This window comes from Poeciliopsis prolifica, unplaced genomic scaffold (assembly GCF_027474105.1).
Source record: "Poeciliopsis prolifica strain line A6 unplaced genomic scaffold, Auburn_PproV2 SCAFFOLD028, whole genome shotgun sequence".
NCBI classification, from domain to species: Eukaryota; Metazoa; Chordata; class Actinopteri; order Cyprinodontiformes; family Poeciliidae; genus Poeciliopsis; species Poeciliopsis prolifica.
In genome coordinates this window covers 3,816,175-3,843,033 of record NW_026562403.1, presented here as the reverse complement: position 1 = coordinate 3,843,033, position 26,859 = coordinate 3,816,175, and the positions used below count along the sequence as shown (strand labels likewise).

At 40.2% G+C, this 26,859-nt stretch overlaps 2 protein-coding genes across 5 annotated transcripts; one reads left to right on the top strand and one right to left on the bottom strand.

The window, feature by feature from the left end:
- Positions 1-331: 331 nt before the first annotated feature.
- Positions 332-15,602, bottom strand: kif2a (kinesin family member 2a). 3 transcript variants are annotated; one of them, XM_055049182.1, is made up of 22 exons: positions 15,409-15,602; positions 9,598-9,692; positions 8,764-8,886; positions 8,274-8,328; positions 7,899-8,006; positions 7,658-7,696; positions 6,507-6,607; positions 6,305-6,400; positions 6,153-6,207; positions 5,605-5,767; positions 5,416-5,506; positions 5,251-5,314; positions 5,046-5,137; positions 4,822-4,964; positions 3,797-4,001; positions 3,558-3,668; positions 3,402-3,469; positions 3,099-3,224; positions 2,386-2,533; positions 1,463-1,564; positions 1,226-1,361; positions 332-1,130 (listed from the first exon to the last, which is right to left on the bottom strand). In XM_055049182.1, exons 1-22 carry the CDS (start codon positions 15,467-15,469, stop codon positions 1,045-1,047), a joined length of 2,268 nt encoding a protein of 755 aa, XP_054905157.1. In that variant the 5' UTR covers positions 15,470-15,602; the 3' UTR covers positions 332-1,044. The 3 variants fall into 3 exon arrangements, with proteins under 3 accessions (XP_054905157.1, XP_054905154.1, XP_054905156.1); XM_055049179.1 differs by lacking the exon at positions 7,658-7,696 and having other exon boundaries at positions 15,409-15,601; XM_055049181.1 differs by lacking the exons at positions 3,099-3,224; positions 7,658-7,696 and having other exon boundaries at positions 15,409-15,601.
- A 1,444-nt stretch (positions 15,603-17,046) lies between these two features.
- unc45b (unc-45 myosin chaperone B) lies at positions 17,047-25,989 on the top strand. 2 transcript variants are annotated; one of them, XM_055049178.1, is made up of 20 exons: positions 17,047-17,149; positions 18,248-18,409; positions 18,499-18,535; positions 18,651-18,826; positions 19,253-19,342; positions 19,477-19,644; positions 19,746-19,911; positions 20,050-20,220; positions 20,307-20,478; positions 21,365-21,665; positions 22,379-22,473; positions 22,590-22,731; positions 23,120-23,260; positions 23,378-23,505; positions 24,022-24,088; positions 24,271-24,384; positions 24,641-24,756; positions 24,877-24,994; positions 25,099-25,254; positions 25,342-25,989. In XM_055049178.1, the coding sequence occupies exons 2-20, from the start codon at positions 18,248-18,250 to the stop codon at positions 25,612-25,614; spliced, it is 2,793 nt and encodes a 930-aa protein (XP_054905153.1). In that variant the 5' UTR covers positions 17,047-17,149; the 3' UTR covers positions 25,615-25,989. The 2 variants fall into 2 exon arrangements, with proteins under 2 accessions (XP_054905153.1, XP_054905152.1); XM_055049177.1 differs by lacking the exon at positions 17,047-17,149 and adding an exon at positions 17,450-17,592.
- Positions 25,990-26,859: the final 870 nt, after the last annotated feature.

Sequence of the window (26,859 nt, the reverse complement as noted above, 5' to 3'; positions counted from 1 at the left end):
GTGAAAGTTGGAAATCTTTTCCAACTCTTTTCAATTGAGTTTAGATGCAAAAAAAAAAAATCTTAAATTATAATTTGCCATAATTTCATTTTCTCATCCAGCTTTGGCAAAAACGATAAAATGTACCCAAACCAAACAAGATGTTGTGCAGCACAGACCACGTTCAGGACCCGTTTTTTTTTTTTAATAAAATGGAAGTTTTGCTCAGTTTATTTGGAGAACATGTCACAGAAAAGTCATTCAAATGAAACAGAATTTTCTTCTCTTTTTTTTCTAACTCCCTCCAGCATTACATCCAGTGCAAAACTGAGAAACACGAACCAGTGGCAGGTCTGTGGCCTTCGCTATACATTTATTAACAGTTCTTCTTAGTTTCTGTAAACAGTTGAACGGGCGGGAAAACGTCGGAGGCGGTCGTCGCCACGTTATGAGGACGACATGGCACCGACCGAAGCGAGGCTGCGGTTAAAAACAACAAGAAAAATAAGCAACCCTCCGAGGAACACGAGGAAACAGACGAAACGAGAGCTCGGAGGTTTCTCCTCAAACCGCTAAAAACGAAGAGTGAAACAGAAGATAGCACTTAACGAGGAAACAGGACGTCACAATGTGAACCAAGGAGCGCGAGGCGGAGGGGAGATAAGCTAGCATAGCATGCTGACATGTCTGCAGCTTTTCCTGTTAAAACTTCCCAGTTCAATTAGAATCTCTTCATATACCCAGTCAAAAGAGTTTAGCTAAAAGTATAAAGAAGTATAAAAGAAAAAAAAATAATTTAAGTAGACAGAAGGAAATTAAACATTCTTCATGAAAAAACAAACAAACAAAAAAACATCTAAAAGGGAAGGAAAAAACCGATTCCCTTCCTGAAATATCTAAACAGAGCAGAGTCAGTCCTGTTAGGAGAGATCAGAACAAATACAGTTTGTTGAGCCTGTTGCTGTGTTAAATAGTCCTTTTATTTGTTTTTCACAGCTGCTGGGGACGGCCAGAGTTGTGCCAGACGTCTAGTGGTTCTGCTTCTGACCTGAGCATCCTCTGCCTCTAAAGAGCTCGTGGTCTCTTGGGGTTGATCTGCTTGCTGGCTTGCTCCTCCTCCTGGAGCGTAGAGCGGAATGACTTCACTTTATCTGTTTTCAGAGGAGGAAAAAGACGACAACTTGAGTTAGCTTTTTCATTTTTTCTCTCCCTCTTACCCCCCTCAGTGTTAATTCTGCAGTCACACCTCTGAGCTCGGTGAGGATATCTATTTTCTGCTCGAGGATCTGCTCCAGCTGGGTGGCGTAAGACTCCACGTCGTAGTCCACCTCCTCGGTCATCTCCAGCAGCACCTTCTCATCCTCCAGCCACCGGATGGATTCCTGAGCCCAGGCAGAGACACACGGCTCAGTCTCACGATGAGATTTCAAGCGAGGAATCGAAACGTGATCAGCTGAATCGAATGGCTTATTTGTATTTTCACCTGGAAGACCGCTCTGTGGTCCTCCAGAACCTGCTCCTCCATCTCAACCAACTGGGAAACGGCTTCATGGAAAGTGAAGAGCTGAGGAGAAACTTCTTCCTCCTGGAACAGCAAAGTATCATTAACGTTTACACATAGTCATCACAAATAAAACTGACTCCTGTTAAACTTATTCCCATTTTGCCAGATTACAACCATCATCTCCAATGTATCTTATTGGGGGTTTCATGAAACGGAGCTTTAACTGGAGGGCAGTTGTTGTGTCTGAATATTTGCAAATGCTCAGTCATACTGGATTACCCACCAGCAACAGCTCGGACTGTAACTGTCAATTTATGGCCAGAGATTTTGGTTTGGAATTTGGCATGATATGTCTGTTTCGATCTGAACCACTTCATTGTACCACAGAATGATGCTGCCACCACCATGTATGTGTCACTGTGTTCAGGAGGATGTGTCAGCCAGTCAAGTTTAGGTTGAAGGCCGCATTTTTCTCATTGGATTTTCTTTAGGTTTACAGTTATATCCAACAGTTATCCATGACGTTTCCAAAGCTGGAGATATTTCAGAACCTAAACTTGCAGTTAACCTCAAAACCTTCATCTCTCATTTAAAACCAAAACTAATTTCAGTCCCTTTCACAAATATGTACTACTTTGTGTTGGTTTATCACCTAAAACAAACCAAATTAGACTGGAGTTTGTGGTTTTAACCTGAAAACATGGAACAAACGTGGGAATTTAGGTTCAGCAGGACCTTTTGGTGTGACAACAAATAATTTAGGAAATTCTATTTTCAGAAATGTTTGTGCAACTTCTCAGGCAGTCTAGAAGCTAAACACTTTGAGTTTGTTTCATAAGTGAAATCCAAAGAATTCGCATCGTCGTCCTTGCTGCCGCTCTGATCTTCCCTGCAGGACTCACATTCTGCTCACAGAGCAGTTTGAGGTCGTCTCTCTGCGGAGAGATGCTCAGCCACTCCTCGTCCAAAATATCCAGCTGGTTGACGGCGTGGATGTTTGGTCTTCCTCCCTCCATCACCTGGTTGGGGTCAACTGTGAGCTCCTTCACCCTGCGGAGCAAAAACAGACGACTCATCAGGCCCAGTTCTGCTCTGAGGTCAGCTTCTGTTTCATGTATTTGCTTATTATTACAGCAGCAAAGCCATGCAACGACATGAATATATAAAAAAAAAAGTCTCGGTCTTCATAACAAGAGTTTGAAAGCTAATAAGAGTCCAACGAGGAATCATGGAGGTAATGAGGGATTACTGCCATGTCCCTGACCGATAAGTATCCAGTTAATTAATCAGGACTGAGAGCAGGATTACCTGCCGAGAGCTGGCTCAAACAAAAAGCTCATCCTGGCTGCATTACCAACAGCTAACCGTGAAGCTTTGACCCACATTTTCATTCTGACTTCACAGCTTTCAGCAAGCCATGCAGATGTCACAACACTGAACAAAAAACAAAACACCAGATAGATGTGATGACGTTCAGAAATCACTGGTTGGAAATAATAGTGAAAGTGCAAACGCAATGGAAGGTGGGAAAAAAAAAAAAAAAGAGTGATGGGCTGATGAAGCGGCAGATGAGGAGTTGTGATTTTACTGGGAGGAGGAGCGTGCGGTATTTGACCTGCTGGGAGAGGTCGCAGCAAAGTCATCGAACTCAAAGGTATTGGTGGGCGAGTGGTCAGGGCGATTCCCCTGACCGCCCTGGGAGAAGGGGATGTCTGACGGACTAATCCCAAACTCCTTCACTCTGAGTGGCGGCGCCCGAAGGAGCAGAGTAAGGGAGGCGGGAAAGAAGAAAGAGGAGAAAAAGCAGGAAAGAAGAAGGGTAAGAGAGAGTTGCAGCTCAAACCAACCATAGAAAACACACCGGCTGTCTGGACTATGTAAAGAGGGTAGAAGTGCTAATCAGGCTAAAATCCCCCACCTGTTGGCGTAGCGCAGTGTGTTGAGCGTGTTTTCACAGGACGTCATTCCAGGAGAGATTGTTGCAATCTACGGCAATACGGTACATTTAGATTAACGGGGATTATAGAGAACGGCCAACATGGATACACATTTCCTCTGCAGACGATGAGCTGACCATGCATGTGCGAGAGTTCTCCCCGATGAAGGAGTCTCTGAGGACCTGGGTGAGCTTACTGGCTCTGAAAGGAGTGTGCGGTTTGTTACGGCCGAGAGCTCGGATGCACTCCTGAAACAAAACAAAAATGATGAGAAGAAATGTGGCGAGAAGAATACCGTTCGGGAAAGAAATAAAACTGCATGAGCCTTTCAACATATTTCACGCATGTCCTCATCACGGTCGCACAGGCAACAGACCTTGAGGGCCAGCAGGCTTTTGTTTATCTCGGCTCCCTCCAGACGAGTCTGCCGGTCGGCACTCGATGTGTCAGCGCCTCTCTCGTTCCCGGCGAGGTCGATGAGCGAGAACTTCCCGTGCATCTTCCCCTTCTTTCGAAGGATGATCTGGAATACGGCGTGGCTCCTCGATGAGTGAGCGTTGGCCGATGTCTGCCCAGATGTTCTAGGAGGAAACGGGAAGAAAAGTTTAGGGATAATCATCAAATCAGCTGATAGGAAACAATCTGAGAAAGAATCAAGGAAATGTTGCCCCTTCGAGTTTCAGGTTGGGGTTGTTACAACCAAGAAGCTCAATGTATTTTATTGGGATAGACCAGTATAAAGGTGCATAACAGTGAGTGAGCAAATAAAGCATAGTTAGCTAAATTTTTAAAAATCTCTAAAGTGTTTTGCTGTGTCTTTGTCACTGTAGCATCAGTGCTGCCACTGCCATGTTTCACAGTGGGAACAGTATCTACACATTTATGGCCGTTTCTGTGCTGGTCGCTTTCTTGCCTTCTCTTCTATGAAATCCAGATTTGTAGAGTTTACAGCTTATATTCGTCCTGACAACTGATTCTCCAATGTCCAGAGTTTCTATTGGCTGCTTCGCTTCACTGATTAATCTTCCAGGTGGAAAGGCATGTCCCAATAGTTTTTTTTTTCCATTTTCAGATGTTGGAGCTGTGGATACAAAGCTTTGGGTGTCATTTTATCATATAACCCTGCTCTAACTCCTCGTCCCCTACAACTTCTAGTCAGTTACTTCTGAAATTATCAACATAAAGTGGTATGAATACGTATTGACTCCACACTGTCAGATTTTTACTTGAAAAGGCAATTTAAAACATTTCTTCCACTTCAGAATTATGATCTGCTCTGTGCTGCTCTTATACGCATTGAGGTTTGTGGTGGTAAACTGAGTATGTGTGCATCTCCTGCAGGAGCCTTTAACAGACCATAATGCATCAGCCTCCACCTCCAACAACCCAGCCCAGCTCTACCTGCAGCTGTTCCCCACTTCAATAAGTTTTAGGACGTCTTCTGTGCACTTGACTTCCTTCTCCTGGAGCCCCACCACCTGAACCTGTTGCTTCCCGTCCTCCAGCACCCTCAGCTTAGCTTTACGATTCAGGAGATCGAACACCTGGAGATACAAGACGCAACAGTCAGCTTTGTGCAGTGCAGGACAAGAGGACGGACCAGCAAACCGTTTAACAGCTCTCACTTTTCCACTGTAGATTTCAAAAAAGGTTGCATAAACTTGTAGATCCAACTTCTTGTAGTTGGCTTTCTTCAGCATTTGGAAGACATCCCGGGCTGCGCAAAGAAAACGCGACATTTAAATCTGTTTCTTGTCAAAACAATCCAAGTTTGTTTTGTTTAATCTATTAAAAGATTCAAACGAGTGCTTCAAGATGCCTCATGTTTACCTGCTAGTGCGTAAATTCCTTTAGAACAGTCTTGGTTCTTCCCGGAGAAGTCTCCTCCCATAGTCTAAAAGATGGTAAACATTTGAACAAATCTCACCGAAATATGCCATCCAAGATCTTCTAAGTGTTTCATTTTCGAACAAGCTCTCGCTGTTTCAAACTCACATGTGTTTTACCGCTGCCTGTCTGACCATAAGCAAAGCAGGTGGCCATGCCCCGCTCAAAAATGGTCTCCACTAAAGGTCTGGCGGTAAACCTTCAAGATGAGACAACGTTGTGTACGTCAGTGAAGACGAGACGCTTTCAGGACACACACAACACACGGAGAGCTGGACGTCACACTTCTCCACAAACCTGTACACCATCTCATTGCTGGAGCTGTCGTCAAAGGCGTAGTCAAAGCGGAACGTTTGGTTCTCCAAGTAGCGGGTGAGGTCCACTTTCTGCTTGGGTTCATGAACCATCACCACGTCCTTACTGGGGATGGTGATCACGTCCAGATCCTTCATGGTCAGCTCTGCAAGCCAGCAGAAAGCAGCAACATGAACGGCGCCTTGCACAAGTATCAACATCCATCAGATTCTCATATCTACAGGTGTTTTGTTGGAATTAACACAAAGTAGGAATAACTGATAAGAAGATAATGGTTTTCACACAAAAAAAAAAAATATTTTAAAAATGAGAACATTTAATTTGGATTCAGGAAGGGAAAAAGTTGCACTTTGGTCTCATCTGACCACAATGACTTCTTCTTCCCACTTTTCCATAAAGACTTTATGAGTGGGCAACTAGTAGTTGTCCTGTCTGCAGATTTTATTGGATGTAATTCCAATAAAGTTCACCTAAGTTTGCAATGGTAGTGTGGAAGAAATAGACTGGCTCGCTCTAAAATATGTCCTTACCTTTTTTGTTGAGTGGACGTTTTCTCACACAAACACATATTCTGTGCTCTTCGATCTGCAAAGACGAAGAGATAATGATTTTAAATGAGTTATCGACAACCTGGACCTTTCAAACAAAAAAAGCAGCAGCAGCAGCTCTGGCTTCTGCTCACCACATCCGCAGTGGTCAGGGGCCTGTAATCCAGGCTGGCCCGGAAGTCTCGGATCATGTACATGATCTCATAGTTGGGGATGGTGGTATCCACCTCCTGGAAAACGACATGGAGATCAGGAATTTAAAAAAAAGAAAAGAAAAGTTTTACACATGTAATGTCCTTTTGGTCTGCAGGAAGCAGTGATTGAACGCTGCTGCACCTGAGCTCGTTTCTCTCTGAGCTCCTGCTGCTGAAGCCGGCGCCTTTCTCTCTTCTCCTGCAGTTTCTCCACCTCCTTCACGCAGTTCGACTTCCTTCTCGCTGCCATTGGGAAAGAAGAAACAGCAACGCCTCCAGTTTTAAGACGACGCATCAGTAGCTTGTTTATTTCACCACTTTTTTCACACTGGTGGCATTCCCAAAACTAAAGGGAAACCCTACATAACAAAGCTGAAGAGTGGTAGTGCAGTGACTGGCACGCTGTGTTTCCACCATTAAACACTAGCTGCTTTCTCTTCGTAGCCAACAAAAGGCCTTTAGAGAGTCCAAAGCCTTCTCTTGTTACGTCTGCCTTTAATCTGTTCCATCAGGCACAAAAGAACTGGAAACCATTAGAATGTCTCGTTTTTATTCCATTCCTTTCTTACTTCTGCTAAATAGGATTTTCTCAATAAATCAGAGACCAACCTGAGTGTTACCCAAAACGCCCATCACACCCGCTAATTAGTGTTGCTTCAAATCAATCAGAAACGATTAGTAACCACAACAGGATAAATGTTAGAGAAATGTGAGTAAAAAAAACACTTCAGATTTGACCAAAAAAACAAAAACTGATTATCTGATTGGCTCAAGCATCCCACTGCAAAGCCTGACAAAACCCAGTGATACTTCGCTGGCCCCCTGCTGGCTCCAGTCCCACCAAACCTAGACCATCTGAGCAGGAGGATTAATAATCTGCTCTAATCTGTGAGAAGATGATGAGCTGGGTCAGAACCAAGACAAGAAAGTCGGAGAGTAGTACAGCACCACGCGTCGCCCAGTTATTCAGACCAATAGAGAAAAGGCTACAAAACGAAGGAGGGAGGGTCCGGTCTTCCTCCGAGTCCAAACAGTATGCATATGTGTGTGTGTCTGTGTCTGTGTATGTGTGTGAGCGTGACTCAGCAGAAATCAGCACAGACAAACAGCAGCACTGATGTCCTCGTTTTGCTCCCTAATACCCAGAAAGCTTAACTGAGGCACGGATTGGGTGGTGCTGCTTCATCTCCGCACCACAGCGTAACTCGTCTAGGGCGCTCAGGTTCTAGTGGGAAAACTAACAGATTCACCATGAAGCACTGAGGGCCGGGGTAACAAGCAGGCAATACATACACAGCTGTCCAAGCTCCTTTCTGGACATCAGTGAGGATTCTGTGATAAATGTGATTGATAAAATATGAAAAATTAAGCTTTGTCCAATAACCAGAAAGCGTCTAATGTTTTCAATTAAATTAAAAATACAAATGGATACAACACATTTCATTTGCAGAAGTGATTAAGTGCTTTTGGGCAAAAAAACAAAAGAAAATCTTAGCTGTGCTGGATTGAAAACCGTTTTGCGTTGTCCGTTTACCGTTCTGTTGCTGCTGCTGCGTCTGAAGCTGAGTGGCCTGCTGGACTGGAGGAGGCGGAGTCGGATCCGGCTGCTGAGGCTGTAGAGGTCTGGTCCGAGTCGGAATCGCTAAGAGCAGAAAGTCGCAAAATAAATTGATAGATCTATGCAGTTTCATTCCTTGTGTTGGAAAAAAAAGTTTATTCCAATCACTTGAATAAATCCAAAATTTAAATTCTGACTAAAAAAAAAAAAAAAAGCTACATCTGCACTTTCAAATGGTCTGAAACTGACAACATTTTCAGTTACAAGTTATACATGTATACAATATGTTTAGACTTTGTAGCGACTCTTTAAAACACAGTTTGAGATGCAGTTTAACGGTCTGAAGCAAACCTCTGTTGTCCTTGGAAGGAGTTTCATTTTTAGTAGGCGCTATCGTCCGTCTGTTCTGTAAAAAATAAAACAAATGAATTAGATTCTGGGAAACAATCCTCTGCTTTCATAATGGAAATCTGTTTTTGACTTCCAAGAGTCAGATTAGTTTAGAATAAAGCATCTCTGCTCCTGGTACAAATGACTGACAGCATTTCAACGCCTTAAATGTTAAAGTCGGTAAACAACTTGCTTCTAATTCAGCTCTGAATGTATCTTCTGTATTAATTCTGATTTCAGAGAAATATAAATCTGATTAATTTAGCATTGTAACATAAAGGAGGATTTCCAAAATTATCCAAATGACACTTGGATAGCCACCAACAAGTGTTGCTGGGTCCTGCAATAGTGATTACAATGCAGCAAAAAGAGAATTTTAAGAGAAGATGAGAATATTTTGTACTAAAGTTGTTTTTTGTTTGTTATTTGGAGTTGGTGTTACAACATTTACCTTTGCAATTTTGTTGACTTTCACAGATGTGGGTGTGGGAGGGGGAGGAGTCTCTGGGCTGGGGGCAATCTCCTCATCTGGTGCTACATCTGGATTAAGTGCAAAAATACTCTCCAAGTCGATCTATAATACAAAAACAAAAAAATTTACATGTTTGACCTAGATGAGCGTATGCCAATTTTATTTTTTTTGACAGTTTACACTAAAACATTACTTTAATACAAGACACATAAAAGCACAAAAGTAGAACTAAAATTAAAACTAAGTCAAAATGTAAGAAGTGGACCTGAGTGTCATTGTGTGAGTCGTGTCTCTAGAAAAATAAAACATCTGATGTGTTTGGACACATTTCCACAGACATAACAAGAACACACACATGAATACTAACATACTCAACTCAACATGGACTGATATAATTTTACTTTTTTTTTAAGAGTTAAATGATTATGAAAAGAAGAAAAATAAACAAAAAAAATATCAGCCTCTTCACAATATTAGTTGTGAAATTACATTTAATAACCACATTTTTCAAAGCACTACAAATGTTTCCACTGTGATAAACGTCACAGGTTCTTGACGAACAGAAGACAGCCGCCAGTTAAAAATGATTGACCTGTAATTTAAAAATTAAAACAGGATGTGCAGGTAGGTCTACATGTAGAAGGTGACGTCTGGTGGGATCTCAGGACATGCAAGAAAGTTGCATAATCGTGGCAGCACTGGAATGCCTCGGGATGCAATATTCATCGCAATGGAAAGTAACAACGGCTACATGCTGCTGCTGGGGACACAGCTCTGAAAGGCAATAAATGGCTGGTAAAGTGCTGTTTTTACCTCCTTCCCTTTTGTGTCCCCATTTTCTATCCATTCCACTGTGACGCTCTCATTGTCCTCATTCATGGACGTCACCATTGCCTGATGTATACGTCCTGGAAAAATGGGAAAGAAAATAATAATCAGAAGACAAAGCCAGGCTTATGGTTTGAGTTGGGTTAAAGGTAAAGCATTTACCTTTATTTCCTTTAGTGTCAAATATTATTATTATTATAAATCTACACTAAGTTTAATTACTCTGGATAGATATGCCTCTGCAAATTTTATCACCAGGAAAGGTGAAGTTACGGACAGAGAAAATCACAAAAGTGTCAAGTGAAACTAATTTAATCCCCAGACAAGTTTAATAATTATTTTTAACCTAATACAAGAAAGTGGAATGTGTTTTATGTGTGGGCCGCTGTCATGTGAGAGCTGGAAAACAAGCTGGGGCTAATTTCAGTTCTTTCAGCTTATGAATGTCTGATTAACGACAATTACAGCCACAGATAACGGAGCAGAGCCCAGCTGCTGCCGGGCCGCAGGCTTCTCTCCGCCCCTCTGTCAACAGTGGAACAGGAACAGCTGTAAAGAACCACTTTGCTCCTCGCCTCTGTGGATTTGACAGCATGCTGAGAGCTCCCCTCTCAGCCCCAGGAAACACCGTGTTCCAGTATTTATTATTCAGATAAAGCTCAGAAGCCAGCGAGAAAAGATGTTTTCTGTGTTCCCAACTCTTGTAGATTCGACTGATTTAACATGCCCTCATTCACCCCCCCTCAAAACAGTGAAAAAAATAAAAATAAAAATTGAGGTCCTTGTAATCCCCCGTTTCTGTTTACTGAGGACAAGAAATCTGCTTTCGAAATATAATTCCTGCATTTTTAACATTTGAATGAAATGAACTGGGGAAGATGTGAGTAACTTTAACAGGAGGTTCTACCTTAAATTACATTTTTCCACTTTTCCAGGCTGGGCAACAACAATATGTTGCTGCTTTCTGTCTCTGTCCCGGACACTTTCTCTGAAAAACACACACCTTCCTAAAGCTTTGGATGCTGTAAAAACAAAGTGTGTGGTATTGAGGACCAGCAAGACCTGCTTCAAATATAATCTTGAGCAATGTAAACTTTTAATGAGTAGAACAAATAATAATGAGCACAACAAAATAAAAATGTCATCAACTCAGCAGTCTGAAGTGGTTTTCGCTCGTGCCTTTATCACACGCTTAGACTCCTGCAATTCTCTGAATACAAACATTGATTAGTCATTTTTTAATGAGGCAACTTACAGGAAGTAAGAACATATAAACCCCATGTTGGACTCGCTCCACCCGCTTCCTGTCCAATACAGGATGGATTAGGATTTTATTGCCAGTTTAAAGGTTCCTAACTGTCTGGCCCCATATTATCTATTAGCAAGACAGTATTTAGTTGACTCTACAAAACCGAGGTCAAACTTTTGACTTGGCAGAAGCTTGAATCAGCATTTCATTTTCTGTATCTTTTTATATTTATCACTCTATAATATTGATGTATTTTATTACCAATGTTGATGAGGGTTCTGTCATAATATTGACTGCAAAAATCATGAATCAAAATCTAAAATACTTTAATCAACATCTGATGCTACCCTTTGGATTAGATAAGAAGTTCATTGAAATAAATTTCCCACAAATCAATGTTTTTCCTCCAAACTCAGCACCTGCTTGAACAGCCATCAGGAAGCGCTGCCCTTACTCTGTGTGACAGGACTTCATCTCTTTGTTAAGCAAAGATAGGGTCTTTTTTTTAATTTATAGTAAGAGTTCTACATGTTTAAGATACACTGTATATATAAAGCAAACCCAAAGCCTGGTGATTATCATAAACATTTAGAAGAAAACTTAACTCAGCCAAAAATGGAACAGAGAATGCACCCAAGAGGTGCGTCTAACGTGTTGGCAGAAAACTCGTGATATGATAAAATATTTCAAGATGTTTGGTTTTTTAACTGTCAAATCTGTAATGACTGAGAAACATTTTGCTTTCAAACACATACCTTCCAGTAAACCCATCACGACGGAAGCATAATGTCACCATTTACATTGTTATTGGCCGATATTTGTGCCCTTTTAACATATCGGTTCTACAACTATCGACGAGGGTAGGAGAAAAGATAGACCAGTAAAATCGAGAACAAGAACAGAATTAGGGCTGAAACGATTACTCGAATGATTTGAGGACCTCGATTATTACAATTCCTCGAGAAAAATTCACCTGCCTTGAAGATTCGTTAATCTATGTCTTATTTAGCGCATCGTGTTCCGTCTGGAACATCATTTGCGTTGCGCTTAGCTCTGACTTCCGCCTCTGAGTTGTTGACGAATGCTAAGTGTTAGCGGCATAACGTCCAATTTTTAAGTTCGGCGGTGGGGATTTTATTGGTTGATGATATTGCCCGGGTTTTTATCGCCTTTGGGGGACCAATGTCTGGAGTACGGCAGCCTTTTGCTGGTTGAAAGCGAACGGCGGGAAGAGGCTGCAGGAGTATTTATATAGGTGAGCTAATAGACTGTTCATGGCGGGCGGCTTATAGTGCAAGTGTAGCTTTACGGAACCGCAATAAATTTCATATCATTCTGGTCCCAACAAACGGGTGGCAACAATCGTAGCGGCACATGGCTGATAGACGAGTTTGAGTGTGACGAACGAAGGTGCCGTAAATATCCTGTGTTGGGATGTGCTGTGCTGGCGTTGGAGTTTAGCACAGCCCACTATGGGCACAACCAGGCCGTCGCGGGTTCGACTCCCGGCCCCGGCGACATTTGCCGCATGTCTTCCTGTCAGACAAAGACATGTCCTCCCCTTCACTCCCGTCTTACGTCCGTTCGCCTGCCCTCCACCACTCCAAGCCCCTCAAAAATTCATCTGTTAAACTCACTGAAGATGAATACAGGAACTATGCATGTGAGCCTGCCTCTTTATTATTAAATTGAATAGAATTTCAGATTTTCGTATGACTTTTCTTCAGGTTAACTTAGAAAGTTACAGGCTAGTTTTCTAAGCTACAAAAAAATGAACTGTTGGTTAATGCTTAAATATGAGAAATTGGACTGACATTGATATCCGATAGTGGTGATGCCAGATTTACCAATATTTTATTTTATACATTTTTCTAATCCCATTACTCAATTAATTGTAAGAATAAGCGATAGATTGCTCGTTTACTAAAATATTCATTTACAACAGCCCTAACCAGAATAATTTCTTCTTACTCCTTATAATGCAAGAACAAAACAACGTTGCTCGTTTTGTTCTTCACATCTATTATTTTTAGTACATCCACAACCCCAAATATTGTTATATTGATGCATGTGTGTGTTTAAGGGCACTCCTTTTGTTATTGTGTATTTGTTAATAAAACAAAAAAAGTGAAGAGACTAAAGAAATTCTAACACAAATAATATGAGGAAGACAATATAACCACAAAAATGTAGTGAATACATGCAGAAATAGTTTGAAAAGTAGATATATAAAGTATTTGATCTATAACCAGTGATGTCATTTTCCACCTTTGTGACCTGATTGCATATTGTGCTGCTTTATTATTCATCTGGTCACCATGTGAAGAGCATGAAGTGCAAGGCATATGCTATGTGAGCGACACTGTATACCTGGATGGTCTGGAGACACTGCTGGGAAGTTTTAAACTCTTCAACCTGTTTCTATTAAAGCTAAAGACCCAGAGTTGGAATATACATGTATTTTCTGTGACTAAGAAAACTGAAAATAATGGTGCCAGTCAATTAGTTTTGTTGTTCTAGTTTTGTTATTCTTGTCCATTATTTGTATCTAAAGCTACCCATTTAAAAACTATTTTTTGAATAGGACTTCTCTTTCAGGGTAATTTGTTGATATAAGTTGGAGAGTCATTTTTAATTTTGCATTAGTGTCATTTCTATTCCTTTTGAGAGAAAATAAATGCATTCCATTTGTGCTGAATACAAATAGTGCTTATTTGTATTCTGTACAGCTCCTGGGAAGCATCTGAGCTCTCGCAATGCGACATAGATTTTTAAAGTTTGGCAACGATGAGCAAAGTTATTTTATAAAAATAAATCACACATCCTAGTAGTTGATGTTCCACAATGAAGCTGGAATGGAAACAACGATATATCTGCCAGGACACAGAATTGTTGCTGGGAATCAGTGCCAGCCAGACAGACTTGATGAGGCCAGCGCTACCAGTTAGCACTGAGGTACTTTCAGTATTCATTCCAGTCGACAGCGATGGGAGAACAGAAAACTGAAAGATCACATCCCCCGCGAAGCCACAAAGACAAAGGGTATTCAGGTAAACGTTGAGTTCAAAGTTCAGTAACACTGATTTGTATACAAAGTGATATTATCAAAAATATTCCACATACAATGGCTGCATGTCTTCCTTTATTTGATTTTCATCAAATTGAAAAAAGTGCTTACAAGCGCAACCTGTTTGCTGATGTGTTTATAGACTGAAAATTAAAATAATAATGAAAGGATGGCCAATACTTGATAAGATCTTGTAATGCACTGTTACATTTATTTAAAAAAAAAAAGTAATATAAACCAACTAATAAACTATCAAATAGTTACTTCAATGGCATCTCTGTTTTTTCAATCTGCTTTGTTTTTCCAGTCTTACTTATTATACGAGGAATCATCATGAGACAGAAAATAAAGTAGGGGTGGGATAAGCGAGAGTCCTGGCAGAAACAGGAACAGATGGGGTGGTGGCTAATAGCCTGAATATGGCTCCAGTCTGGACCAGCCCTGCCACAAACCCTCAGAGAGAGGGCAATCCCTGCTCTGGACTCAAAGGGGTAGTCAAATACACTACAAATCCTATCAGAATTTCAAATCCTATCAGAAAAGATAACATGTCTTGGATGAATGGGGAAATAAAGACTTCAATTACCTATGAAAACAAAGTTGGCCAGGGTGTTCCGTTCACTGATTGCATCAAGTTTTTGTTTGATTTCAGCTTGGTGTCATGGCAAGAGTCTGATCTCCTCATTTAAAAGAAACATCTTACTCAATGCAGCTTTTTGAAGGCACTGTCGTCACTTTTGATCTAGATGTTAAAAGCAGGTGTGTCCAGAGAACACGCCTGTCTATTGTCTTGTCAGTGCTGAACATGGCATGACAACGTTCAGGGAATGCCATGTTTTACTTTTGATCAATAATATTTCCAATAACAACGAATTCTCATGCCAACAGGGTCATTTTTGACCTAAAGAAAAAACGCTAAATAAATATGACACCCCAAAATGGGGGATGATTTTTTATAAAATAAGAGCTTTTAAGTTTGATTCCAGTAACTGATGAAGCCGGGAAACAGCCCAGTTAGCCGTTAGGCTAACGACTAGCTAATGCCGCTCTCAGCAACGGTAATAAGTTAGCTAGCCTAGCTTGCCTAAATATAAATATTTGTCAAAATTAATCAATGTGGCTCAAAAAATACACGTAATTTATAGATGTATAATGATTTTTTAAATTTCTTCTATTGATGTTATCAAACGGTAACATTTTACAGGTGCGGCAAAAATGTCCTAAACTGAGCCAGACGTTTGCTAACAAAGATATGCCTACTCCATTCAAATGCCAAGGCCGAGCTGAAACTCGCCGCCCAACCTGTCCTGGCGGCTTATGTTTCCGTCTGGATGTGGCTAATGCTAAAGCAAACGTTAGGCTCTGCGGCCGAGGCTGGGGAACAACGGTTGCTATATTCAACAGACCCGCAACAAAGATCCCCAAACAACTAAGTCCCGACAAGAAGAAGAAAAACAGAGCGGACAGGGTGACAACTTACCATCACTCCGCTTAATCTCCACGTAAGTACCGACGACTATTTTCCCAAAGCCTGACGCCATTCTACATCACTTAAAAATAACAAACACAAGACTATAGACTTAATGTAAGCCGGGAGAATGCAGCGCCTTTCGGTGAGTTAGGTTTGGGAGGAAGATGCAGGGGCAGATTACGTAGCTACCAGGAGTGCTGCATTATTTCCGGCCCGGTGTTTTCAAAATAAATCGCATCAGAACTGGTCTGTTCTAATGATTGTAGTAAAGTAGTAAGCACTATATACGTATAGAATTTCCACTTTTGTCACTGCATAACATCAAACTACTGCGTATATTATCGGATTTTATATAACAGTTTTTTAAACAAGGGAGATCATTGATCAGAAAAGCACCAAAGAAGCCTGCGGTAAATCTGAAGGTGCTGCAAAGAAACAACTGAAGTAGGTGAATATTCAGGCTATAACTGACTTTTATGAAAGGATGACAAGACTGTTGAATTGCTTAAAAATGTTTATTTACCTCAAAGCATATTTGTACATTAGAATGACCCTGTCAAAATCCTAAATTTAGCTGAGAATGCAGTACTTGAAATGTAATATTCACAGATCTTCCAATCTCTTGAGATATTTTGCAAACAAGAATGGGTAAAAGTATCAGTCTCCAAATGTGGTAGATATATACTCCCAAAATATCCAAGCAAAGCACTGACTCAGAGCAGAATGCAAAGCACATCACACTTGTCAGTGGGCATTGAGCTTCCTCTAGTGGCGACTGATAGCAGCTTCAATGAATTAGATGTAAAACAAAAGGTGCAATTTGTGTTGTCAATAAAAAGTACTTTTATTCAATGACTGAAAAGTTTCCAACCAAAGACCTCTTGCAGAGTTTGAACATGTTGACAGGACATTAGTGCAGCCTTTTGCGTTACATTAAACATTGTGAGAAATAGCTCTGGCAATTGTCTGATAATGAAGAATGTGGACATTCTTCACATGGACATGAAGAATGTGGACTTGAACAAGGTCCACATTCTTCTTCTTTTTTCATGCAGTCATTTTTTGTCTATACCCACTTAACATTGCCAGGGGGCATTATTGAGATTTGTTGCCTATCAGTGACAGTCAATAACTATCACCAGGCAGTCCATATTGCAAATTTTGGTTTGAGCAGCACATCCTTCTTGATCAACAAACTCTTCGTCCAAACGGATGTTAAACTTGTTTCACTGTGGAAAGTGACATCTTCCAGTTGATGATTAATTTGAGCCTTTGAGATTCTTGGCTTGTACCTTAAGCATTAAACTTTGATATAACAGGATCATTCTACAAGACATTGACGCAATGCTTTTAGATTCAAATTCATCATTAAAAGTTCAAAATCAGTCAGTTCTCGCCAATGATGAAATTGAGTAAAAAAGAAATCTCACACTAAACCCCATCTATTATTTTCTACTTTATGCTGTATTTATGAAACATGCATTGTTTTAGACTTCAGTGGGAAGCAGGATCTTTAAAAGCTACAGCTTGTTTGCATTTCTCAATATAATTGTCCAGACACTCCAGAGACCCACCTTTAGACTTGATTTATAGCACTTTTCTCTTTATTGTCAAACATGTATTTTTTTATTTTCAGCTGGTGCTGTGGTGATATCATGTTCTTTCCAGAAGGTACCAGTCTCTCCTGGTGCCACAGCTGCCACCACCCACTCTTGACCCCCGCCCCTCCAAACCCATCAAGCATTTGCTGGTGAGTTCTCAGCTGTCTGCTCCCTAAATAGACCTTATCAGGAGCAAACCAACTTTAAAGGGTCACACAAACTTAAGTTCCTGTTTCAAAAAGGTTTTTTCCTCACTGAGTCATCAATCAAACATTGGTTTCAATAGAAAATTTAGTACACTTTAATAGGTTATGATTTATACAGACCTGAATGCAGAGCTATTTTCCATAAAGCGTTGTATGTTTTGGAAAGTACCCCTTTGTGTTTTGCGTGATCCACCGTAGCTCTGCCCCACCTCACTAAGATGCAATATAAATATAAATTGCAGCAGTAGTGGTGTCTAGGTTAGAAAAGATAGAAGAAAGCTGATAAAACTACTCAAGTCCACAGGTTTAGATAAACTGTATTGGGTAAAAACAACAAAAAAAAAAAAACTAAACGGAGGAAAGGTTGGACCAAGAACAAGCTGAAGGTACAGTAGCATCTGCAAAGACTTTGTTTTGTTTGTTTGTTTGTTTTCTTCTTCTTGTAGTGAAGTGAATGGAAGGTACTCAGGGTAGTGAGAGTATTACAGAATCAGGAGTGTCTTTCATTTAGAAGTAACAGAGAATCCTCAGGCTCACACTGGTGGGTTAAAATATTGCCCAAATAAGGTTTGAAGGGAGGCCATTTAAAGTTGGAGATAACACGTGTGGACAGAGCAGTGCAACCGTGAGAATGATACATTACATTTATTGAATATTGTCATAATAAGAGATGGGTATTGTTAAATATTCATCTGTGTATGAGATGTAAGGGATGGTATTGCATGAGTCTTGGATAAATGTTGCACTGCTAAAAGCCACTTATTATTGATATTTTCTATAAATTTAGGAAAACATGTGTTTTGCTTCTTTAAGGCTTTTGTTCTCATCTAGAAGTTGTATGGATAATTTAGCTCTGTTAAAGGTTAAAATTCGCATTTGCTTTGAAATGCAACATTTTGTAGGCAGAACAGTTGTTAACGTATCAATTAACCACCGATTAATTAATTAATTAATTAATCACCGATTAACCAGACTCAAAACATGACATAACTTTGATCATTTTTTTATTTTTTCTTATCTATGAATTATGATTTCTGTCAGATGGGTGATCCAATCCAATTAAAAGATGAAGGAAACAAACACTTTCAGGCTGGTGACATTGACAAGGCCATTGAATGCTACACCAACGCCCTGAAGGAGTGCACAGACAAAAAAATGCAGGCTGTGATTTACAGGAACAGATGTGCATGCTACCTGAAAAAGGTAACGCAATTGGAGAAAACACATACAAATATTTGAACTTAAATGAAAAATTGTGCCATATTTTATTCCATCTATTCTACATGTTGCAGGGAAGCTATTCAAATGCAGTTTCTGATGCATCTAAAGGTAAAGTAATAAATTAGGAAATGTAAGCAGCCAAAATTAGATATTTAGGATAGCAATTCAGTGCATACCACTTGTTCCAGAGTTGACCTTTACTTTCTGCCATACTGGTTCACAGCAATTGATGAGGATGCATCAGATATTAAAGCCTTGTATCGCCGCTGTCAAGCTCTGGAGAAGCTGGGAAAACTGGACATGGCTTTCAAAGATGTGCAGCGATGCGCCACCCTGGAGCCAAAGAACAAGACCTTCCTAGAGACTCTCCGCAGGCTGGGAGCAGAAATCCAGGCCAAGGTGGATATAGAAAATAGAATAGAAAAAATGCTGCAAAAGACAAGATGTAACCTATAGCACCTTGCAAAAGTATTTATACTTTTATAACTCTTTTGAACTGTTGTGAGCAAAAAAAAAAATCTGCTCTGCTTTAAGGACACTGAACACATAGGCAGAGCTTGGGTGGCTTAGATCAAAATACATTCATAAGTTAGAATGGCCTAGTCATTCTAACTCATACCACAACTGAGAAGCTGTGGTATGATTAAAAACTGTTTTCCATAGAAGCTTTCCATCCAAAAGCACAGCCACAAAACACCAGTCACAAGTTTGTGATTTTGATGTGCTGGAATGGAGGAAGTGGTGTGAATACTTTTGCAAGACACTTTTACGTGTAAATGCCAGATGCAGATCTTCTTCAGTTCAATATTTGTTTTATCTCTTCAGCTCAAGACCACATTTTCCACAGATTCAAGAGTACAGAACATGTTCGATATTCTTCTTGATGAGGAAATGGACAAAGAAAAAAGGGAAAAGGTTGGTTTCTGCGATGAAAGGTCTTTCAGTGGTTGGAGATAAAGGAAGTTAAAAAAGCTCAGAGTTGGTATTGTTAGCTTGTGGAAATTCATGAGGATTTTTGCATGATCTATTATTCCTGTTTTTACACCCAGGCGGCCAACAACCTGATTGTGTTGTCGAGAGAAGATGCTGGAGCAGAGAGAATCTTCCAGAACAACGGGGTGGCTCTGCTGCTCAACATGGTTGAGACTGGGAAGCCAGAAATGATCCTGTCTGCAGTCCGAACTCTGTCGGGAATGTGCACTGGCCACAAAGCTCGGGTCAGTCAAGCGAAAGGACGAAATGGGAGGAGAAATACAAAATTACAGTAGAGGTTGGAGCAACTGAAGTTCTGTAATCCACATTTTGCTCCACTTAACAGGCCATGGCCATTGTCAACATGGTGGGTGTTGATAAGATCTGCAGCATTATGGCACTGGACAACGAAGAAATTGTGCTGGCAGCATGTAACCTCTTCCAATGCATCAATGACTCTCTCACTGGTGGAGACACACGGGATTATGGGAAGGAAGCATCTTTAGTTTTGGGTAACAGAAAAACTTACAACATTTAAATCAAATATTCAGTTTTTGATCTACAGCTAAAATATACATATAAAAGCGAACAAAGGCCATTCTGTTGTTAATTTTTTTTACATAGTAATACCTTGTTATCTTTACCTACAGATGCATCTAAAGATTTGAAAACCATTCTCCTTGCTCTCCTGGAGATGATATCCAATAAGAAAGTATCAGGTCATGGCAGAGACCAGGCACTGAACCTCCTCACCAAAAACGTCCCTTGTAGAGACAAGAAAGAGAGAGACCACTCCAAGACCCTTTTCACCATTGACCACGGTGAACCAGACCTCTCCATATGAGATCCTCTGAATTTCTGGCGGAAGCTCAGTTTTCATAATGAGATGTGCGTCTTTATTTGCCAGGTCTGAAGAAGATCCTCAAGGTCTGCGGTCAGGTTCCCGAGCTGCCGGATCAGCTCCCTCTGACGGAGAACACGCAGCTGATCGCCAGCGTGCTTCTCAACAAACTCTACGACGACCTGAAGTGTGACCCGGAGAGAGCCAACTTCAAGGAGATCTGCGATGAATATATCAAGTATGTCTGAAGATGTTGACCAAAGTTCATACCTCTGGGTTGAAATGTGTGAAAAGCCTTAAAATATATCAACATCACCATAAAACAAGTTCCAACTTTCTGTAAAAAACATGCTGTTCTCACAGAAAGTCTCCTGTGATCCCCTTTAATCAACAGGACAGCACTTTTTCTTCTTCTATGACTTTTTGTACATGCGGAGCATGTAGATGGGGACCTGTGACCATTTATCTTTCCACAATCTCTCCTGATTGACATCCTCTCTAATACTCTCTTTTTCACTCATTACAGCTCCGCCTTTCACTCATTTATGACCAAAATCATAGCTCTAGTTAAGGTCCTGGTAGAGTTTAGTGAACTCCACAGGTTAATGGATGCTATGACAGGACACAAAATTATTTTCTCCAGCTTTTATGTAGGTCGAGTAACCTCAAGATTCCCCTTATTGACGCAGTACAAGGCATTTTTTCAAACTTCCCCTATTCACTTTGCAAAGAGTGTCATTTCTCCATGTACCTATAAATATTCTTACCCAAAGAAAACAAAGCAATTGGTTCATATTTAAGGCTGACTCAAAAAGTCAGTTTTAAGTTACAGATTAACGTAATGATTGTAGCACCATTGATTCTGGTGAGATCAGATTTTATCATTCAAATTTTTACAGTTGAATAAATGTGCTAAAATTAAAAATGTCATATTCCTAAATGCATAAGGGTGAGGTAAGTCTGTTGCAATAAAATAGTAGTTAAACACTTTTAACACATATTTACCACAAGTACCGACAATCTTAATTTAGAAGGATGCTCATTAAGAAACTTCACATGAATAAACACTCAGGTCAGTTTGCTATTGAGCGCCATTTCTCACCTTCTCCACTTCTTTGCTGCAGATCTAAAATTGATCCCAACAACATGGATAAGACTCTTCATGCCATCAACACCATCTCAGGGCTGCTGCAGGGTCCCTTTGAGGTGGGCAACTCTCTGGTGGGACAGCAGGGCGTCATGGAGATGATGGTGGCATTGTGTGGCTCCGAGCGGGACGTGGACCAGATGGTCGCCGTCGAGGCGCTGATCCACGCCTCCACGAAGATGAGTCGCGCCAGCTTCTTCATCACCAACGGCGTGTCGCTGCTTAAGGACATCTACAAGAAGACGAAGAATGAGAAGATTAAAATTCGTGCCTTGGTGGTGAGTGAACCAAAACCAGAGCAGAGTTAACTATTCACAGTGCTTTGCAATAAGATTCATTTTTGTCATATTTCAACCACTGATGTCAGAGCATTGGTGTTTTCAAAAATCTGAAAATGTTAAAAATGCTCAAAACACTTGACATATTTACACTTCCTGAAAGACTAAAAAGAAGAAAACCATGAGAAGTTCTGATTGAAATTTACCCTAATTCATGTAGGGAACACAGCAAATATATGGAAGAAGGTGGGAAACTTTATGTGTGGTAGAAAACTAACAATGCATATAAGAATGAGCTCAGCATTAACAGAGTGACACATTAACAGAATGACACAAATCAAAAACATATTTAAACATATTTAAATCAATTAGATTTAAATATAATTGAGAAGGCAAATAATCTCAGGTTTCTTCCATCCAATTTGACTGAGCTTGACATAATTTGTCACATGAGTAGCTTTCCTTCCACTTTGCAAACATGCAGTACTTCCTGTTAGTCACATAAAGTACAGAGGTTTGTGGTTGTTATTTGACTAAACTGGGTAAATATTCAATATGTGTACACACTTTTGCAGGATACAGTTGTTGTTTTTTTGTAGGTAAAAGAGTAATTCCAGCTACAACTTTAAAGTGATGGAGCAAAACACATCATCTCATTTTGTTTTGTTTTGTCTTATAAACTTTGAAGCTAATTATGTCCATCTACCCTGCAGGGTCTCTGTAAACTGGGTTCAGCTGGTGGTGATGATTACGGCTTAAGGCAGTTTGCTGAGGGTTCCACTGAGAAACTGGCCAAGCAGTGCAGAAAGTCAGTACTCAACCCTTGGATTTAATATAATATTAAGCATAAAATACATATATAAACAGTTGAAATGCAACTACTGCAAGTATTACTGTCTCATGTCTCATTATTTGTTTTGCCAGGTGGCTTTGTAATCCCCAGATTGATTCCAAAACAAGGAAGTGGGCTATTGAGGGTCTTGCCTATCTGACTAATGATGCTGATGTTAAAGATGACTTTGTGGAAGATGAGCTTGCAATGAAAGCCATGTTTGAGCTGGCAAAGGTAAAGACATTAGATCATATTGTTGTACATTGTGCATCCAATGAGTCATTATGTTTCAATTGGGTGGAGGCATAAACTTCCTATATGTATTGGCAATAAATGAGCTTGTGATTTTAAGTACATGTTTTAGACATGATAGTTGAAAATGCATTTTTTTCTACCAAAAGAAAGCATTACAAAATGCATGTGATGTAAATCCTTCCTGTTTATAATGTATGTGCACTCTCTATGCTTAAACTGTGTAATAATTACATTAATTATCTCAGAATATTCCACAGTTTATGAAGTAAATAGTTTGAAACTTTAATTTGAGACAGCTAGCATAGCTGCTAGCAAAATATACTGACAGCATAATTAATTTCCACTGCTTTTCCTCTCTGCTTTTTAGTCTAGGGATAAGACAATCTTATATGCAGTTGCTTGCATTTTGATAAACTGCACCAACAGCTATGATAAGAAAGAAATCCTCCCTGAGCTGGTTCAGTTGGCCAAGTTCTCTAAGCAGCATGTCCCTGAGCAACACCCCAAGGTAAGACCATGAGAGAAAACTCAGACCTCCGTTCATGAGTCACTTTGCAGGAAACACCGTATGCATGCTGACATGTGAGCACAAACCTTGCAAACAGTTTTTCTCCTGTTTCCTCAGGACAAGAAAGACTTTATTGAGAAGAGAGTAAAAAGGCTGCTGAAGGCTGGAGTCATTTCAGCTCTTGCTGTCATGGTCAAAGCAGACAGCGCTGTCTTGACTGATCAGACGAAAGAGATGTTGGCACGGTAGGAAATACATGTGGAATTCCTTTTAAAAGTTTCCTGACGTCTTCACATAGCACAAATAATAATACCCCCCCACCCCACCTCCACCCAGATAAACCTGTCTTTCCTGTGTTCTCATCAGCCTACTTCTCTTTGCTGTTTTGTAATTTGTATTCATTTTTGACTAATTATTTTGAGTTACAGTGCTTACAGTGGTCCAGTACCTTGCTAAAGTATAAATGCTACTTGAAACTTTCCATAGATTGTTATGTTCAAACTTCAATGTATGCTGTTCTGATTTTATGTGATAGAGCTGGACACATACGGTGTTCACATCACTCAGGCTTTTATTTGCAAACATGTTTTAAACCATGTATCATCTTCCTTCCACTTCATAGTAGTACTGTGTGTTGCTTCCTCTAACATATACGTTATGAAGTGAAGCTGGTGGCTGAAAAATGTGCAAAAGTTTAAGTGATGTGATAAAGGCAATGCACCTCCTTGGAGTCTGAAATTATTTTCTAAACAAATCTGCAGGGTTTTCTTAGCACTGACAGAAGATCCAAAAGATCGTGGCATGATAGTGGCCCAGGGAGGGGGAAAGGTGAGTCATGCACTACATTACATGTACACATCAAATGTAATGGAAAATTTTTATGTTTCAAAACTGAAACTGTCTTGGACAAACCTGTTTTTGTTTTGTTATTGGTTGCAAACCTTCTGTGTCTCCCTCCTTCTTGTCATTGTTCTTGAATTTATCATTATTTCAATCTCTTGTGCCCTCAGGCTCTGATACCTCTTGCCCTTGAAGGTACAGAAAAGGGAAAGGTGAAAGCGAGCTTTGCACTCGCCAAAATAGCCGCCGTTTCCAACCCGGAGATTGCTTTCCCTGGAGAAAGGGTAAAACTCTAAACTTTAGCTGTTTTCTTCATTCAGTGTCCCTCAGATTCATCCCTACGTCTTAACTTCCTATCTTCTCACGTTTTAATTTGATCTTTATTTTTTCCAGTTCTTTTGACAAGAGATGTTAGATTATTTACTTAGCATTCTATTTGACTATTTTCTTCGTCTTCGTCCTGTTAAGTTTCACCTGCACAGTAGAAACAGTTCTCTGGTGTTAAAACCTCAGTTCTTCTGGGACTGTTGTTTTTAACAGGTATATGAAGTGATACGACCTCTTGTCAGCCTGCTGCAGACAGACAAAGAGGGGGCAGAGAACTATGAGGCTCTCAGAGGACTCACCAACATGGCTGGTTTCAGTGAAAAACTAAGGTAGCATTTTGTCTCATGATGCTGCGGTTGCTTTACAGAAAAAAGTTATTTTTTTTTTCAATCACTTCCCTAAAGTGCCTCAGCTGCTTGCTTAAATGTTTCCTCTTGCTTCTCTTGCAGGGTAAAACTGGTGAAGGAGAAAGCTTTGCCAGAGATCGAGAACCACATGTTTGAAGAGAATGAAAAGATCAGGCTGGCTGCCACTGAATGCATGTGCAATCTGGTAACATGCAAAGAGGTGAGAACAAACGGGACAACACTGAGATTGTTTACGCACAGATGATGCATGGCAAATGCGGATGAGCAAAAGTCGACAAGAAAATCCATCCTATGTGTTGCCAGGTCCAAGCTCGTTACCTTGAGGACGGCAACGATAAGTTGAAGCTGCTGGTGTTGCTCTGTGGAGAGGATGATGAAAAACTTCAGATAGCTGCAGCTGGAGGTCTGGCCATGATCACTGCTGCTGAGAAAAAGCTTTGCACCAAAATGACTCGTGTGGTATGAACTACTAGAATCTGCTTTCACTCTTATTTATTTGTGAAAATGGTCAGATGATGAACTGAGTGTTCATTTCCTCCCAATCAGACAGTACAGTGGCTGGAGATCCTGCAGAGGTTATGTCTCCATACCAACCCTAGCGTCCAGCACCGAGGCCTGGTGATTGTGTACAACATGCTAAACTCTGACGACTTCGAGTTGGCTAAGAAACTGATCGAGAGTGAGATGCTGGAAATCCTCACTGTGATTGGCAAAGCAGAGGACAATCCCAAGAGGCAGGATCCTATTGACGTGGCACGCACATGTCTGGTCAAAGCCATGGATCTCGGTCTCATCAAGCCCTTCACAAGTCCTTCATAAGCAAGAAAAAATAATAAAAATGGCTCAAACAACAGCAACATTTTTTTTATTTCTTAACTTATTTACTTCCTCAGAAAGAGACTTTTTGTTCAGATAGTTTAAGTACGCATCAGTCTGCAGCTCAATATCTAAATATGTTCCTCGAAAATAAAAGGCCACTGTTTTGTTTTCTATAATAATTATTTAGTTAGCTTACAGTGAGAAACTGTTTTCCAGTGTGCAGCTTCTTTTCTTACATGTGTCTGTACTTGTGTTGATGAAATTACTTGTTAGTGCTGATTTGTAACTTGGCTTTATCTTTTTTAAACTGACTTGTTTGCATAATTTCGGTTTCATGTTAATTAAACATATGTCAAATAAACGTCATTTACAGTGCTATGACTTTTGCACTTTATTTTTTCCAGTCTGTCACACAAATGTTTAAGATCATAAAAAACAATTTAGTATCAGACAAATACTACAATGTATTTGGGGGCGGTTCCCTTTATTCTACCTGTCAATCTGGAGATATTAGCATTAGCACAATAGTAGTCTTAGAATTGCACATCATGTTCATAACAAAACCATGTATTTACTACCACCAAATGTTATATTGGCGTAATAATGATTTAAGTGACAATATCCAAAAACCTATCATTAATAGAGAAAGAAAACATAAACATCTGAACAATGTAAATACAAGGATAGCCTGTTTTGTACTGGAAGATTGAGATGTGACAAAGAGAAAAAGAATGTCAGCTGGTCTGTTTTGTCAGGTCGTCCGGGTGTTTGTTGAGGCCTCCACCTGTGCCATATACACTTAACTGGAGAAAATCAAAGAACATGATCCTCACATGATAGTCCAGTTAGACACCAGTGTGTTTACTAAAGTGGGAGTCTACTGCTTATCTCCAACGCCATGGTGAAACTGTAGGGGTTGTATGTCTGCTTACTCAGGGGCCAACAAGGAAACAAGGATTCCAATGCCAAGGCAGGGCGTTTTTGTAGAAAATGTCCTCTTCTTGGGTTTTTAAATAACCCTTTTGTGCCATTGATTCGCTCATGAGAAGAAACTGGAGATGCACATTTTATTGCTGGAAAAACAGGAACTATGTTGAGTTTTTCTCGCCAAGTCTGATTATTAGAACTACTTTGGGCTTGTTCTTTTCTTCTAAAGTTGCTTGCAGATTTAATGCCACAAGCCAAGCCACAAATACTACTTCCGGTATTTGTGGCTTGGAAATAAGCCACAAATAAGCCGTAGTT